At 50.1% G+C, this 13,588-nt stretch overlaps 1 protein-coding gene across 3 annotated transcripts in view; it reads right to left on the bottom strand.

The window, feature by feature from the left end:
- Window positions 1–2,429: 2,429 nt before the first annotated feature.
- The window catches only part of SMC1A (structural maintenance of chromosomes 1A), a 39,800-nt gene continuing 28,641 nt past the window's right edge, over window positions 2,430–13,588 (bottom strand). For 2 of the 3 annotated variants that reach the window (XM_062184398.1, XM_062184399.1), the window contains 6 exons: window positions 7,466–7,622; window positions 6,879–7,033; window positions 6,602–6,753; window positions 5,404–5,473; window positions 5,006–5,116; window positions 2,430–4,595 (listed from right to left, as the gene is read on the bottom strand). In XM_062184398.1, the coding sequence (XP_062040382.1) occupies window positions 4,512–4,595; window positions 5,006–5,116; window positions 5,404–5,473; window positions 6,602–6,753; window positions 6,879–7,033; window positions 7,466–7,622 (729 nt within the window). In that variant the 3' untranslated portion in view covers window positions 2,430–4,511. The remainder of the gene's footprint in view (window positions 4,596–5,005; window positions 5,117–5,403; window positions 5,474–6,601; window positions 6,754–6,878; window positions 7,034–7,465; window positions 7,623–13,588) is intronic. The other variant, XM_062184400.1, reaches the window with a different exon arrangement.

Here is a 13,588-nt window from a genome sequence, read left to right as displayed (position 1 = left end):
AACTTCCCTAAATGGGTACTGCAATTGGCAAGCATCTCGTTTGGCCTGTCTTGTACACTATGCCCTTCAAAGCTCACCTGAAACCGCTTTACCCTGACCACTTCTGCCTGTCCTGATCTGCACTGGGATAGATCAAGAGCAAGGCTCTAAGAGGTGATGTGGGAAGGGAACTTAGGTTTCAGTTCTGGCTCCAGCACTTTCTAGTAGTGGGACACTGGGCAGTTAACTCCCTCCTGAGGACCGCAGGAGAGGGATGGACAAAGTCCCTAAGTTCCCTTAGGGCATCTCACCGTATGTGATTGTATGAGATGTGAGGCTTACCTGGCAAAGCCCTCAAAAACACCTCTTGAGGTAGGAAGGAGGGAGCCGGAGTCCTGGCTTGGAAGAGCCCCACTGCACAGGAGGGGCTTAGGCAATGTTCACTGAATTGGATGATTGGCTCAATGACTGGGAGGGGGAGTGGGAAACCACTCAGAACTGCACAGAACAGCCAACGGAACTGAGGGAGAGCGTTCCCGTTTTTGAGGCAGCTAGGAGATTCGGACTCGGAGATGGATGAGGAAGACACCACTGGGACAGGGCAGGAGTTCTGGATACTCACGGGTACTCATTGCAGCCTCTCAGTCACCCTCCACACCAAGTCCAGTTCCTCACTTTCCCTGAAGAGCCTACCCCTTGTCACCTCCAATCTACTCCTGCTGCCCTTGCCCTAGGGCAGGCCTCCAGGCCTCCTCACTAGTCTCCATAAACGTGTCCATTCGTTCAAAAACTGTATTGGGTGCCCATTTGGTGTGAGGCACTGTGCTTTTTGCAGGGGACATACTGGTAAGCAAGACACCCGCATGCCCATCCCTTGTGATGCTGCAGTTTTATTCAGAGACAAAATGGACAAAAACGTGACAGCAAGGAGGAACAGGGAAAGTGCAGGCACAGGCCCTGGCAGCACGGACATCTATCCTGACCTGCTTCTTCATAGGCTGGCTGGCCAGAGCAGGCTCGTTCAACTGACATCTGATATAGGGTTCTCGCCCGCCCCTGCCCTGTCTCTAAACAGCTTCATGGCCCCTCCACTGTCTTCCAGCTGTGGTTGCCAAACTTGCTACACCCTAAAGTCAAGCTCCCAAGGCCCCGCTTGACCTCCTGCAACTGCATGTTTTTAAGAGGATGGGCCTAGAATGCCCCATGGGTTTCCCGTGTACAGCTGCCCTGGAAATCATACTACCCCTTAAGGTTAATCTGAACCCCACAGCCAGGAACAGGACCCACCTCGCCTCCCGAACGGCTTTTTTCGCTGCTCTTCCTGCATCCGGGAATTTGGGCTTCAGTATTTCTGCAATTGCCTTGCTGGTCTTCCCACTACTTGGAAATCCCTACACTGGCTAATCCCTACTACTAGTCCCTCAAGCCTCAGTTTAGAGGTCACTGTCAGGGGTGCCTTCCCTGAATCCCCACCTAAGCTAGATGCCCCTCCTGTGCTGATCAGACCATGTGGTCAGCAGCTACCTCTCAAATTGTCCCCCCCCCCCCCCAGTTAGATAGTGGACTCCTCAAAGGCAGGATAAGGATCTGACTCGTCCTCTGTGTTCCTGGCGTGCAACACTGCGATTGTCCAGAATCACAGGAGGCAGTGGGCAAGCAGTAAGGAGACCCAGAGTCTAGATTCTGACACTCTGGAGTTCTGGTCAGACCACCTCATCTCCCCTACCCCCTCCTCAGGACAGAAGCCCCCGAAGCTCCTCTGTAGCATTTGTGTTCTTGTGGACCAAGGCCTTAGCCCAAGGCATTTCATGTAATCCTTCAGACCCCATGAGGTAGGGTTAGTCGTCTGGGTTATTAGCCATGCCTACTGAGTCAGGGTTCCAATGATGGGGCCCGATCCCCATGTCCCCTGGATGTGGAGGTGGAGCTAGGAACTGCCACTTTTCACTGTAAGCTCTTCTGTGCTATTTGTTTCATTTTACTATTTGGTATCTGTGTACATATTGCTGATTTTTAAAAACAGGGAACAGTTTTGCGAATGACTCTGTACAGCCAAGGTGGATAACCATCTCTATAATGGAGAAAACCCTAGCATGATTGGAGGACTGGGGCTCAAACCCATGCTGTTATCTGGTCATTCAACGTTTCTGGGCCTCAGTTCCCTCAACTGTAAAGTGGGGAGAACAGAAATTGCTATCTTTAAAAAAATCAACTGTGACCTACAGGTCAGCCAAACTACTCAAATCTATCTCAGGTACGCCTCCCTGCAGCGCTGCAAGTGTGCATTATCAGATAAGGATTTCATAAGATAAGGATCTGGGGCTCAGGCCCGGTCACTTGTCCACGTCTCCACAGCTATGCTTTGGGCCACGTCTGAGCCCGAAATAGCCTTGGCCAACTGATGGCAAACGTACCACTGCTGGTATGTGACTTCTTTGGTTGAAGACAGACAAATGTATTTCGATAGTTATGCCTTTTAATATGTATTAGAAAAATACATACATAGCACATCAAACCTGTGACTTCACGGCTATTACTACTTAGGATGAAGCGGATGTAGATGACAATGGGAGACCTCCGAACACCTCAAGAAAAAAATACTGAGTAAATACTACAGGAGGGCAATTTGGAAGTTATCTCTGAAAAACAAACATATAAATTCCTGACTTCACAATTCCATTACGAGAAATAATTCCCCTCACCCCTTCTCTCTCTCACACACACACTCACACACACACACTTTCACACAAGTATATGGATATTCCTGTGTATTATTTTGTAATAGGAAAAACTAAAAACAGTCTTAATGTCCACCCTAAGAGAAATGGATAGTAAAATGCAGTAGGGTCATATGGTGATCCCTACAGCAATTACAGAGAAGGGAATGATCTACACTTAGCAACATGCATAGATCTCAAACACATTGTTAGGCAAAGCAAGCAAATTGCAGAACAATTCAATATGCCATATGCATTAAACACAGTATTTCCAAGGAACTTATCTATGTAAGAATGTTAAAACAAAGTCTAAATGAAGTATAACAGCAGGGACAGGGTGGGGAGGAGCGGAGGGGGGAGTAGTCGGTAGCTGAATGAGGCTTGTCTTGTCCCTTGTCTGTACAACCTAACTGCTTAAAAGGAGAATGAATTCCTGCATTACTTAGGTAACTGGAACCGATTCAACTTAAACGACAAATATACAGATGAGGCCAAAGTCTGGTGTGTACGAGCGATAAAGGCTGAAGCCCTTGTGCCAGGCATTACTGCCACTGCATGGTCCTTCTAGCTCACGAGGTGAGTCCCCAAGAGGAGCCTCACGTGCGTTAGGCTGGGATGTGGCCCAGGCTACCTCTTCCCTGCTTCCTCACAACCCAGGCTGGAGCCCAGGCACCTGGTTATCATCCATGGTTGAAGCTAAAGGCTTACCCTGGCCCCCCACTTACCAGGTAAACCTCATCAGTGCCCTGGAACCTCTCCCAGTTACCGGGGCATTTAGAACATCTCGGATTGTCTCTAACGGCCAGGATGAGAAACCCTCAGAAGTCCAGGCATGAGAAGGCTTGTATTCTGAGAGGTCAGCACCTAGTGGGCTCCACTAGGATAAGGCCTCCAGTGAGGAGCTTGACATCGTTAAATCCTATGAGGTAGGTAATATTCTTAGCCCCATTTTACAGATGAGACAAGTGAGGCACAGAAAGGCCAAACGACTTGCCCAGCGTCAAACTGATGAAAAGTGGGACCAGAACCCGTAACTGTTCCCAGAGCCCTTTGTTCTGATCTCAGTGCCTACCAGTCTGTCAAGGTGTGATGTGTGACAATTACCAATTACCTGGACGTAACTGTCCTCTTCTCATATTCAAAGCACACAGTAACATTCAGCTAACCCCAGTAATTCACAAACCCACGGTATCTCCTTACCAGGGCAGAGATCATGCATGGTTCAACTCTCAGTTCCGAGCACACAGTCGGACAGAGGGCATTCCATATGTGTTTGACGAATAAATAGACAAGTGAGTGAACACACGCGTGAATGAGGACAGCTTCCGGTGACTGCTGAGGACTCCCAGGAGGCCTGGAGCACCTTTGTCCAGCTCTGGAGTGCTGTCATCCTAAGCTCTCTTGGAGTCAAATTCATCCTAGACTCCTTCTAAAACAGTCTCCAGTATCTTTTATTATTCTGCACACACACGCACACAGGTGGACACACATCCACACACACCCACACACACCCACACATAAAGTGGGCAAAATACCCAAGGGACCCATGAGTATGGATGGGGCGGGGGTCCGAGCAGGGGAAGATGGACAGATGGTCCTGTTCGGCCCAGCTCAGCTCAGCGCCTCCTTCCAGAGACCAGGATGCTCCCTGTGGCTCATGACTTTTTGCTCCAGACCTAACATCATCTCTGTTCCTCTTCATGCTTGACAGCAGTGCTAAATCCGATGACTACACCAAACAGGGCTAGAAGGGAAGGGAAGGTGGGAGCCACAAATATCCAAAGACCGGCAGAGGCAGGAGGGCAGAAACTACTGTTACTGCTCATTGGGGTTGGGGTTGGCATCTGGGTACTTGGTGAGGTCGAAGGTCAGGACTTTGCTGATCACACAGTCCCCTTGCTGAAGGAGGAGGGAGAAAAAGAAAAAATAAAGTTGTGAGGAGAGAATGAAGAGGGGTCTGGTGCCCTAAGACCAGGGGATCTCAAGCCCTCCTCCCTACATACCTGCCCAAAGCCCAGGCAATGGTACTCTCCAGGTGTGAGAGGATGCGCTCGGCCCCACGCACCCTCTCTCCCTGCCTACTACCTCTGCACTCTCCTCCTCTCTCCACACCCTGTCCCCAAATGCAACGGCCGGGCCCAGCTGGGCTGGCTAAGCTGCCAGGGCAAGGCTCCAACAAGCCCAGATGGCCGTTCAGTACCTGGTTCCCTATGCTCCGCCGCCCCTTGTCCCTCCACCGCAGCCTTCCCTTCCTGCCCTGAGGAGTCAGGTAGGGAGTAGGGCTTGCTCTTGAGCCAGGCCCGCCCTACCTCGGGATAGACTCCAATGAGGCTCTCAGCCTTGGTGTAGAACTCCTCCTTGAGAGAGATGACGATGGCCTGGAAGTTGCAAGTCGACTGCTCCTTGATGTAGTTTGCTACCTGTGGGAGGGGCCGCCAGGCACTTAGCAGAGCTTAAGCCCTAATGCTCCCCTGTGTTTTTCAGTCAGAACCAAGTAGGTGTGGTGTGGGGGGTGGTAAAGGTGGGGAGAAAGAGAAACTGAGAGAAGGAAGCTATCAACTACCACAGCGTGTGGAGGCCCCTGGGCCCAGCCACCAGGGCACAGAATACAGGCAGCAGGAGCAGGTAGGGCACTCAGGAGTTGGCTCCCTGCAATCCAGCCCCAACCTGGGGTCTCCCTCCCAGGCCCCACTTTCCTTGCACCCACCTTGCCAATGTTGGTGTTATCCAAGGCAGCATCGATCTCATCCAGGACGAAGAAGGGGGCTGGCTTGTAGCTGGGAGGGAACCAGTAGGTGAGCTGACACTGAGGGGGGAGGGGCGGCAAGGCAGGGTGCGACAGCCCCAGGGCCCATCCAACAGGCCAGCTTCCCCCTCCACTTCTTCTGAGACTAAACGACCTAGGCCTCAATGCTGCCTGAGCTGCCAAAGGCCAGTATGTCAACAGAGGCCGCCTCTGCACCCAGCCCTGTGCTCCAGGATCTGGGAGAACATGGTTCTTTCAGGAGCTTCCTAGCTGGCTGGGAAAACAAAGCTGTCCGTGGATCTGGCCACACTGACCAAGCTCCCCAGAGGTCCAGCCCAACACATGCCACACTGCTGTGCCTTCTTGCCACTGCATTTGCTGTACCTATAAGCCTAAAATGCCTGCTGGTCCCACAGGCAAACTTCTCAGTCTTTACATCTCCTGCTCCAAGTGCTACCTACCCTTAAAAGCCTTCCCTGGTCTACCCACAGCCTCCCCCAATGCTGGGTTAGGTGCTACCTCCTCTGTGCAGCCACGGTACCCATGCTCACTCAGTTTGGGCACTTGGCAGGCTGCCTGTTTACATGTCTGGCTTCCATTTAAGACATGTGAGCTCCTCCAGGCCAGAGACCACGTTCGACTCATCAGTATGCCCAACCCCTCCAGGGGGTCTGACACACAGCAGCACTCAAGAAATGCTCACGGGCTGATGCTGTACACTGAGCACTATGTGCTGGGGGTCAGGCTCAAGTACTACTGGCATTCAGGAGGGGGAGGGCAGGGTATGCCAGAGTGCTCAAAGGCGGTGTCCTAAAGGAAGGGGAGAATGCGGAGGTGTGGAGAGGTGGAAGGTGAGAGTGGAGCTAAAGTTACATGGAAAGGGCTCATTAGCTAGCAACCCTGTAAGCAGAAGCCTGAAGGTGGGACTGAAAACAGGCAAGGGCCAGTGAGGACCTGCTGAGGGGATGAGGGGGGATGGGGAAGACAGGCCCAGCAAAACCAGGGCCAGAGCTGCTGCCGTCAGTAGGGAAATGGGGACGCAATCCAGATCCCACCAGAACATCCTCACCTCTGCAGATCTCTGCATAGCCTTGGGCCCCAGGGCCTCTGGTGGCTTCAGCTGAATCTCTCGGTCAACTGCCCTGGGAGGCAGCCTTACCTGTGGATGGCAAAAAGCAGGGCCAAAGCCGCCACTGTCTTCTCCCCTCCTGACAAGTTGTCCATAGGCCGGAAGCGTTTGCCAGGAGCCACGCAGTTGTAGTTGATGCCATCCAAGTAGGGCTCCTCTGGGTTCTCAGGACCCAGGAATGCCTGGGTCAAGACAGACAGGGTAGGATCCAGACCTGAGCCTGCATGATGGCTTCGAGACAGGAAGCCTGGAGGGGAAGGCCAGCTGAAGCTGGGTGGAGTTGGTTAGGTAGGGGGCTCCAACCTACCTGGGCACTGCTATTGCGGGACAGAGCCTTGTAGATCTCATCAATGTTGGTAGCCACAGATTCAAAACAAGCATTGAAGCGGTCAAAGCGCTCCTTCTTGATCTGTTCAAATGCCTGCTTGGCCTTCTTTGCTCGCTTTCGGGCTGCCTCAAACTCTGCCAGAAGGAAAAAGAGAGGACCCCTAAGGGCCTTGGCTCTGCCAGGCCAGAGGACTAAACCCTGGCAAGAATGATCTGCAAATGACGACCCAGAGCAGACACATCCCACAGAGGGAGAGGAATGCCTGAAGCGGGTTATACACAGAGCACCCCACATGGCTCTGCACCCAGCATGCCAGCCACCAGATACAATGCAGAAGAAACTGGGGCCTAGACACACATAAGTGTGGACCACCACCACCCCTCTCCGGGCCCTACCAGCAACCAGCTGTGTAGCCTTCGGTAAGTAGTTGACCCTAACCTCAGCAGTTTTCCACAGTTTTGCTGTAGGGTTCCTGGAAGTCTTACGTCACGAAGTCCGTTACAGACAGGAGCATGGCTGCAGCCTCCTGCCCTCATCCTGGGCCCCCGTACAGGGGCAGCTCTTACCGTCAGAGGTCTCCTGGAACTTGTCACGGACACTCTCCAGCTTTTCCATGGCTTTCATGTTGGGGGCAGCGATACGCTGAAGCACACTCTGCTGCTCATTGAGCTTCTGCTGCAGTGTGTTCATCTCCTGTTTGATCTCCTCCTCGGCCTGGGCATCCTGTAAGCCCCAGGACCCACGACATCAGGAAGGGCCTTGCTCCTGTGCCCAGGCCGCCCCCACAGAGATGATGGACCACATGGGCCAGGGGTCCCTTGCTCCTGGGCAAAGTCAGCTTCTTCCCCAAGTCGGCTCTTTCCACCAGATCCTCCTACCCACATAACCATTCCCACCATGGCTGGAAATAACAGGCTGACGCGGCTTTCTCATCTCTAGCCCCTCCCTCCAGGCTCTGCCAACCTCTCTGTCTCTCAGGAGGAGCGGCTGGTGGTGCCCCTCTCTGGCTGTCAGCCCAGGCCAGGAGCCAGCACCACCCCAGGGTGACCTCGAGGCTCCCACACAGGCTGCTCTGGACTCGACTTACAGCATCACAGTGTTTAAGTCAACTCATTTTTCTGCTTTGATCATTAGAGCTGAGCAAATCTCACCTGAACTCGGTTTAAGGTGTCATGGATATTGCAGCAAATGCCTGGGCTCGTGCCTTTCTGCCACTTTTTAGGCAACACTTATTCAGGGGCAGCCACGGTGGCACAGCAGGCTAAGCTGCTGAGAGGGCTGCCTGCATCCCTTACCACAGTGCCTGGTGCTGAGCCCTGGCTACACTGTGCTTCTTCTTCTTTTTTTAATTAATTAATTTATTTATTTTTTGGACAGGCAGAGTGGACAGTGAGAGAGTGAGAGTGAGAGTGAGAGAGAGAGAGAGAGAGAGAGAGAGAAAGGTCTTCCTTTGCCGTTGGTTCACCCTCCAATGGCCGCCGCGGCTGGCGTTCCGCGCTGATCCGAAGGCAGGAGCCAGGTGCTTCTCCTGGTCTCCCATGGAGTGCAGGGCCCAAGCACTTGGGCCATCCTCCTCTGCACTCCCGGGCCACAGCAGAGAGCTGGCCTGGAAGAGGGGCAACCGGGACAGAATCCAACACCCCGACTGGGACTAGAACCCGGTGTGCCAGCGCTGCAGGCAGAGGATTAGCCTGTTGAGCCGCAGTGCTGGCCTACACTGTGCTTCTAATCCAGCTGCTTACTGATTGAGGCACCTGGAAAAGTAGAGGAAGATGGCTCAAATGCTTGAGCCCCTGCCACCCACGTGAGACACTCAAATGGAGTTCCAGACTCCTGGCTTCAGCCTAGCCTACCCATGGTGGTTGTAGATATTTGGGGAATAAACCAGCAGATGAAAAGATCTGTCCCTGTGCCTTTCAAATAAAATGACAAGAATTTTTCAAAAAAGGTAATAAACTTGAAATTTTGGTTCAAAAGCAAAAAACCCAAGAAAGCAATATAGCAGTAGTAGTAACTGTATGTATACAGATTCCCATGTACACAAATGTGTTGGGGAGACTTTCTCCTGAGGGAGGCAAGGAAACACACGTACAGAACGATTTCTGAAAGCCAAGCCTTTCTGAAGCTCTCTGTACACCACTGTGGAGCGGTATCCAGGACAGGTTTTTCAGTGAAATATGAAAGGCATACTACAGTATGCTACCTTTTATTGAAGAGGGAATATGATTATATTTGTATTTTAAACAACAATAAAGGGATAATCCAAAAACTAATTAAAGGATTACCTACAAAGAGAGATAAAAGGGGAGAAAGAGAAGTTAAAGGTTCTCTTCAAGTACCTTCTTTTATACATTTGGTTTTAGAACAACATGAAGATGTTATATAACTATAAAACAAAATTAAACCAAGGTCAGTGTTGTTGCACAGCAAAATAATCTGCTGCCTGTGACACTGGCATCCAATACTGAAGTGCCGGTTCAATTCCCAGTCACTCCTTTCTGGTCCAACTTCCTGCTAATGCACCTGGGAAAGTGCTTGGGCTCCTGCTACCCACATGGGAGACCAAGATGGAGCTCCAGGCTCCTGGCTTAGGTCTGGTCCAGCCTTGGCTGCTGTAGTCATTTGGTGAGTAAACCAGCAGATGGAAGATATCTCTTTCTGTCTCTCCCTCTGCCTTTCAAAGAAATAAACAAATCTTAAAAAAATAAAATTAAGTGTGGGGGGTAGGGGCTGGTGCTGTGGTACAGTGGGTTAAAGCCCTGGCCTGCAGCACTAGAATCCCATATGGGCACCAGTTCAAACCCCAGCTGTTCCACTTCTGATCCAGCTCTCTGCTATGGCCTGGGAAAGCAGTAGAAGATGGCCCACGTCCTTGGGCCCCTGCACCCCCATGGAGACCCAGAAGAAGCTCCTGGCTCTGGATCAGCTCAGCTCCAGCTGTTGCAGCCATTTGGGGAGTGAACCAGCAGATGGAAGACCTCTCTCTCTCTCTCTGGCTCTACCTCTCTCTGTAACTCCTTCAAATAAATAAAAGAAATTAAAAAAAAAAAAGTTGAGGCCTGCTCTGTGGTGTAGTGGGTTAAAGTCCCAGCCTGCAGTGCCAGCATCCCACATGGGCACTGGTTCGAATCCCGGCTGCTCCACTTCTGATCCAGCTCTCTGCTATGGCCTGGGAAAGCAGAAGATGGCCCAAGTCCTTGCACCCATGTGGGAGACCCGGAAGAAGCTCCTGGCTTTGGATCAGCTCAACTCCAGCTATTGCGGCCATTTAGGTAGTGAACTAGCAGATGGAAGACCTCTCTTTCTTTGTCTCTACCTCTCTCTATATAACTGTCTTTCAAATAGATAAATACATCTTTAAAAAATAAAATTAAGTCGGCCGGCGCCGTGGCTCAATAGGCTAATCCTCCGCCTTGTGGCGCTGGCACACCGGGTTCTAGTCCCGGTCGGGGTGTCGGATTCTGTCCCGGTCGCTCCTCTTCCAGGCCAGCTCTCTGCTGTGGCCAGGGAATGCAGTGAAGGATGGCCCAAGTGCTTGGGCCCTGCACCCCATGGGAGACCAGGAGAAGCACCTGGCTCCTGTCATCGGATCAGCGTGGTGTGCCGGCTGCAGTGCACCAGCAGTGGCGGCCATTGGAGGGTGAACCAACGGCAAAGGAAGACCTTTCTCTCTGTCTCTCTCTCTCACTGTCCACTCTGCCTGTCAAAAATAAATAAATAAATAAAATAAAATAAAATTAAGTCAAAATGCATGAATTTAGGGGTAAAAATATTGTTGGGGAACAACATATTCACAAGATGCCAAAACATCACCCCAAAGATTACTTATTAATTAATGTCAAATGTGAAAGTATACACGAAGCATTCAGGAACCTGGCAATTAACATCTTAACAACTCAGCACCACCAACAGTGGGCACTCATGATAGGAAGCACTTCTTGGCAGGTGCAGTACAAGGTACATGGTGTCTCATGAATGCAGAGCTCTTGCCAAGAAAAAAAAATCCACTGATCCCCAGACTACATCTAATTTCTAATTTATAGGACATAGAAGGGTTGGAAAAATAGGTTAAACGATACATTCTACAAAGAAACTAACAAGTCTCTAATGCGGTACCTTTTCCAAGATAACTCACACATCAACTCTTCAGAAATCAGTACCATCCAAGAAAAGTGAAGGGACTCCTTCATATTAACAGAAATTAAAGGGGCAGATATTTGGCCTAGAAGCTACGAGGCCGCCTGGGAGGCCTGCATTACTTCAGAGTACTTAGTACTTAGGTAGAGTTTCCATGCTGCTCGATCCTGATTCTAGCACACACCCTGGGAGGCACCAGGTGATAGCTCAAGTGACTTAGTCCCTGCCACCCAAACAAGAGACTGAGACTAAGTTCCCAATTCCTGGCTTCAGGCTAGCCCTGCCCTGAGCTACTGCAGGCATTTTGGGAATGAACCAGTGGATGAAAGATCTCTCTCTCTTCTCTCTCAAATACTTAGAGACAGAAAGGGGGGGTGGGGGTGGGAAGACATAAAAAAATCTAAAAGGAATTCAATAAATCTTGACTTGATCCTAGTTCCAACAAAGTGTGTAGTGGGGAAGGGGGCTCTATGAATACTCTTGAAGCATCCAGGAAAATTCAAACATGGATGAAATACTAAATAATACCCATTCTCTTAGGTATAATATGGAACTGTGGCTACATACGAGAACCCCTTGTTCTTAGCATGCTGAAGAATTTAGGGTTGAAGTATCATAAGGTCTATACTTGCTTCAAAAGGCTCAGGGATAGGCATTTGGTACAGTGGTTAAGATGCCACTTAGGAGCCCCACATCCCATACTGGAGTGCCTGGGCTCATGTTGCAGCTCTTTTTCTCATTCTGGTTTCATTCTAGTGCAGACCCTGGGAGGCAGCAGGTGACAGCTCAAGTGCTGGGGTTCCTGACACCCACATGGGAGACCTGGATGAAGTGCCAGGTTGGCTTTGCCCTGGCCCAGTCCCTGCTGTTGCAGACATTTGGGGGGTACAATCGGAGGATGGAAGATCTCTCCCTATCTGTTTCCCTCTGTCTTTTGACTTAAAAAAAAAAAGTGTGCATGTAGTAGGGAGTAGAGAGAGAACTAGAGATAAGAATCTCAATGTGGTAAAATATTCATTGATGAAACTAAGGTGAAAGGTGTATGGGTGTTCACTGTTGTCTCAACTATGCTATAGGTTTAAAATATTTTAATATTATAAGTTGGGAAAAGAACAAGTCAAAATACTAACATGAACAATCCCTAAAAATTTGAAAACAAAGTAAAAGAAATCTATATATTAAGTTGGTTGAACATTCAAAGAATTCTTTCAAATTACTTTAAAACACAGGAAAAAGACTATACATGCTCAATGAGCATTTAGCTTTTGATAAAAAGAACATCAAGAGGCCGGCGCCGTGGCTCAAAAGGCTAATCCTCCGCCTGCAGCACCAGCACACTGGGTTCTAGTCCCGGTCAGGGCGCCGGATTCTGTCCTGGTCACTCCTCTTCCTGTTCAGCTCTCTGCTGTGGCCCAGGAGTGCAGCAGAGGATGGCCCAAGTGTTTGGGCCCTGCACCTGCATGGGAGACCAGGAGAGGCACCTGGCTCCTGGCTTCGGATCAGCGCGATGCGCCGGCCGCAGCAGCCATTGGAGGGTGAACCAATGGCAAAGGAAGACCTTTCTCTCTGTCTCTCTCTCTCACTGTCCACTCTGCCTGTCAAAAAAAAAAAAAAAAAAAAAAGAACATCAAGGAAATTTTGAAGCTGGCCGGTGCCGTGGCTTAACAGGCTAATCCTCCACCTTGCGGTGCCGGCACACCGGGTTCTATTCCTAGTTGGGGCGCCAGATTCTATCCCAGTGGCCCCTCTTCCAGGCCAGCTCTCTGCTATGGCCCGGGAAGGCAGTGGAGGATGGCCCAAGTGCTTGGGCCCTGCACCCGCATGGGAGACCAGAAGAAGCACCTGGCTCCTGGCTTCGGATCAGCGAGATACGCCGGCCGCAGTGGCCATTAGAGGGTGAACCAACGGCAAAAAGGAAGACCTTTCTCTCTGTCTCTCTCTCTCTCACTATCCACTCTGCCTGTCAAAAAAAAAAGGAAAAAAAAAAGGAAATTTTGAAGCTATTTAAAACTGCACTTAATAATCAAACTGATACTAATAATATCTTAATATGATTTTCAAACTATTATATACAGAATAGGATAAAGTAAATAGGTTATTATGTTAGTGTTGCTAGGAACCGAGATTTTCAGCAAGAATCACTGGAGACTCGAACACAAAATCAATGTTAAGCTGTGAACGTTACAATTTCAATTGAAAGTATCAATATGAACTCATTATGACACATTTTCCCTTCAAAATAAAAAAAATGTATTTCGTAGCCCAAGCTACTGAAAAGTTCTAGAAGCACTGACCAACCCCCAACAGTCATGATCACTCCGTTATCTAGATGGCAGTTGCTAAATTACAGCATTTCCCACTTAAAGAAGTCAGTTTCTCAGAGAATGGCTGATTCCAGGTCTGGGGTGGGAAATGTCGAAGATGAGCCCAGACATATCAGAAAGCAAGGAGGATATTAGAGACTACAAGGTTGTGTCAAAATGACTCACAAGTCAAAGATGGGATAAGTGAGCACTAAGAGGGCTAATAACTACAACAGACTCACACACACC

This window comes from Lepus europaeus, chromosome X (genome assembly GCF_033115175.1).
Source record: "Lepus europaeus isolate LE1 chromosome X, mLepTim1.pri, whole genome shotgun sequence".
In the NCBI taxonomy this organism is placed as follows: Eukaryota; Metazoa; Chordata; class Mammalia; order Lagomorpha; family Leporidae; genus Lepus; species Lepus europaeus.
Note: the sequence above shows the minus strand (reverse complement) of the source record. Positions and strands in the feature narration are given on the sequence as shown.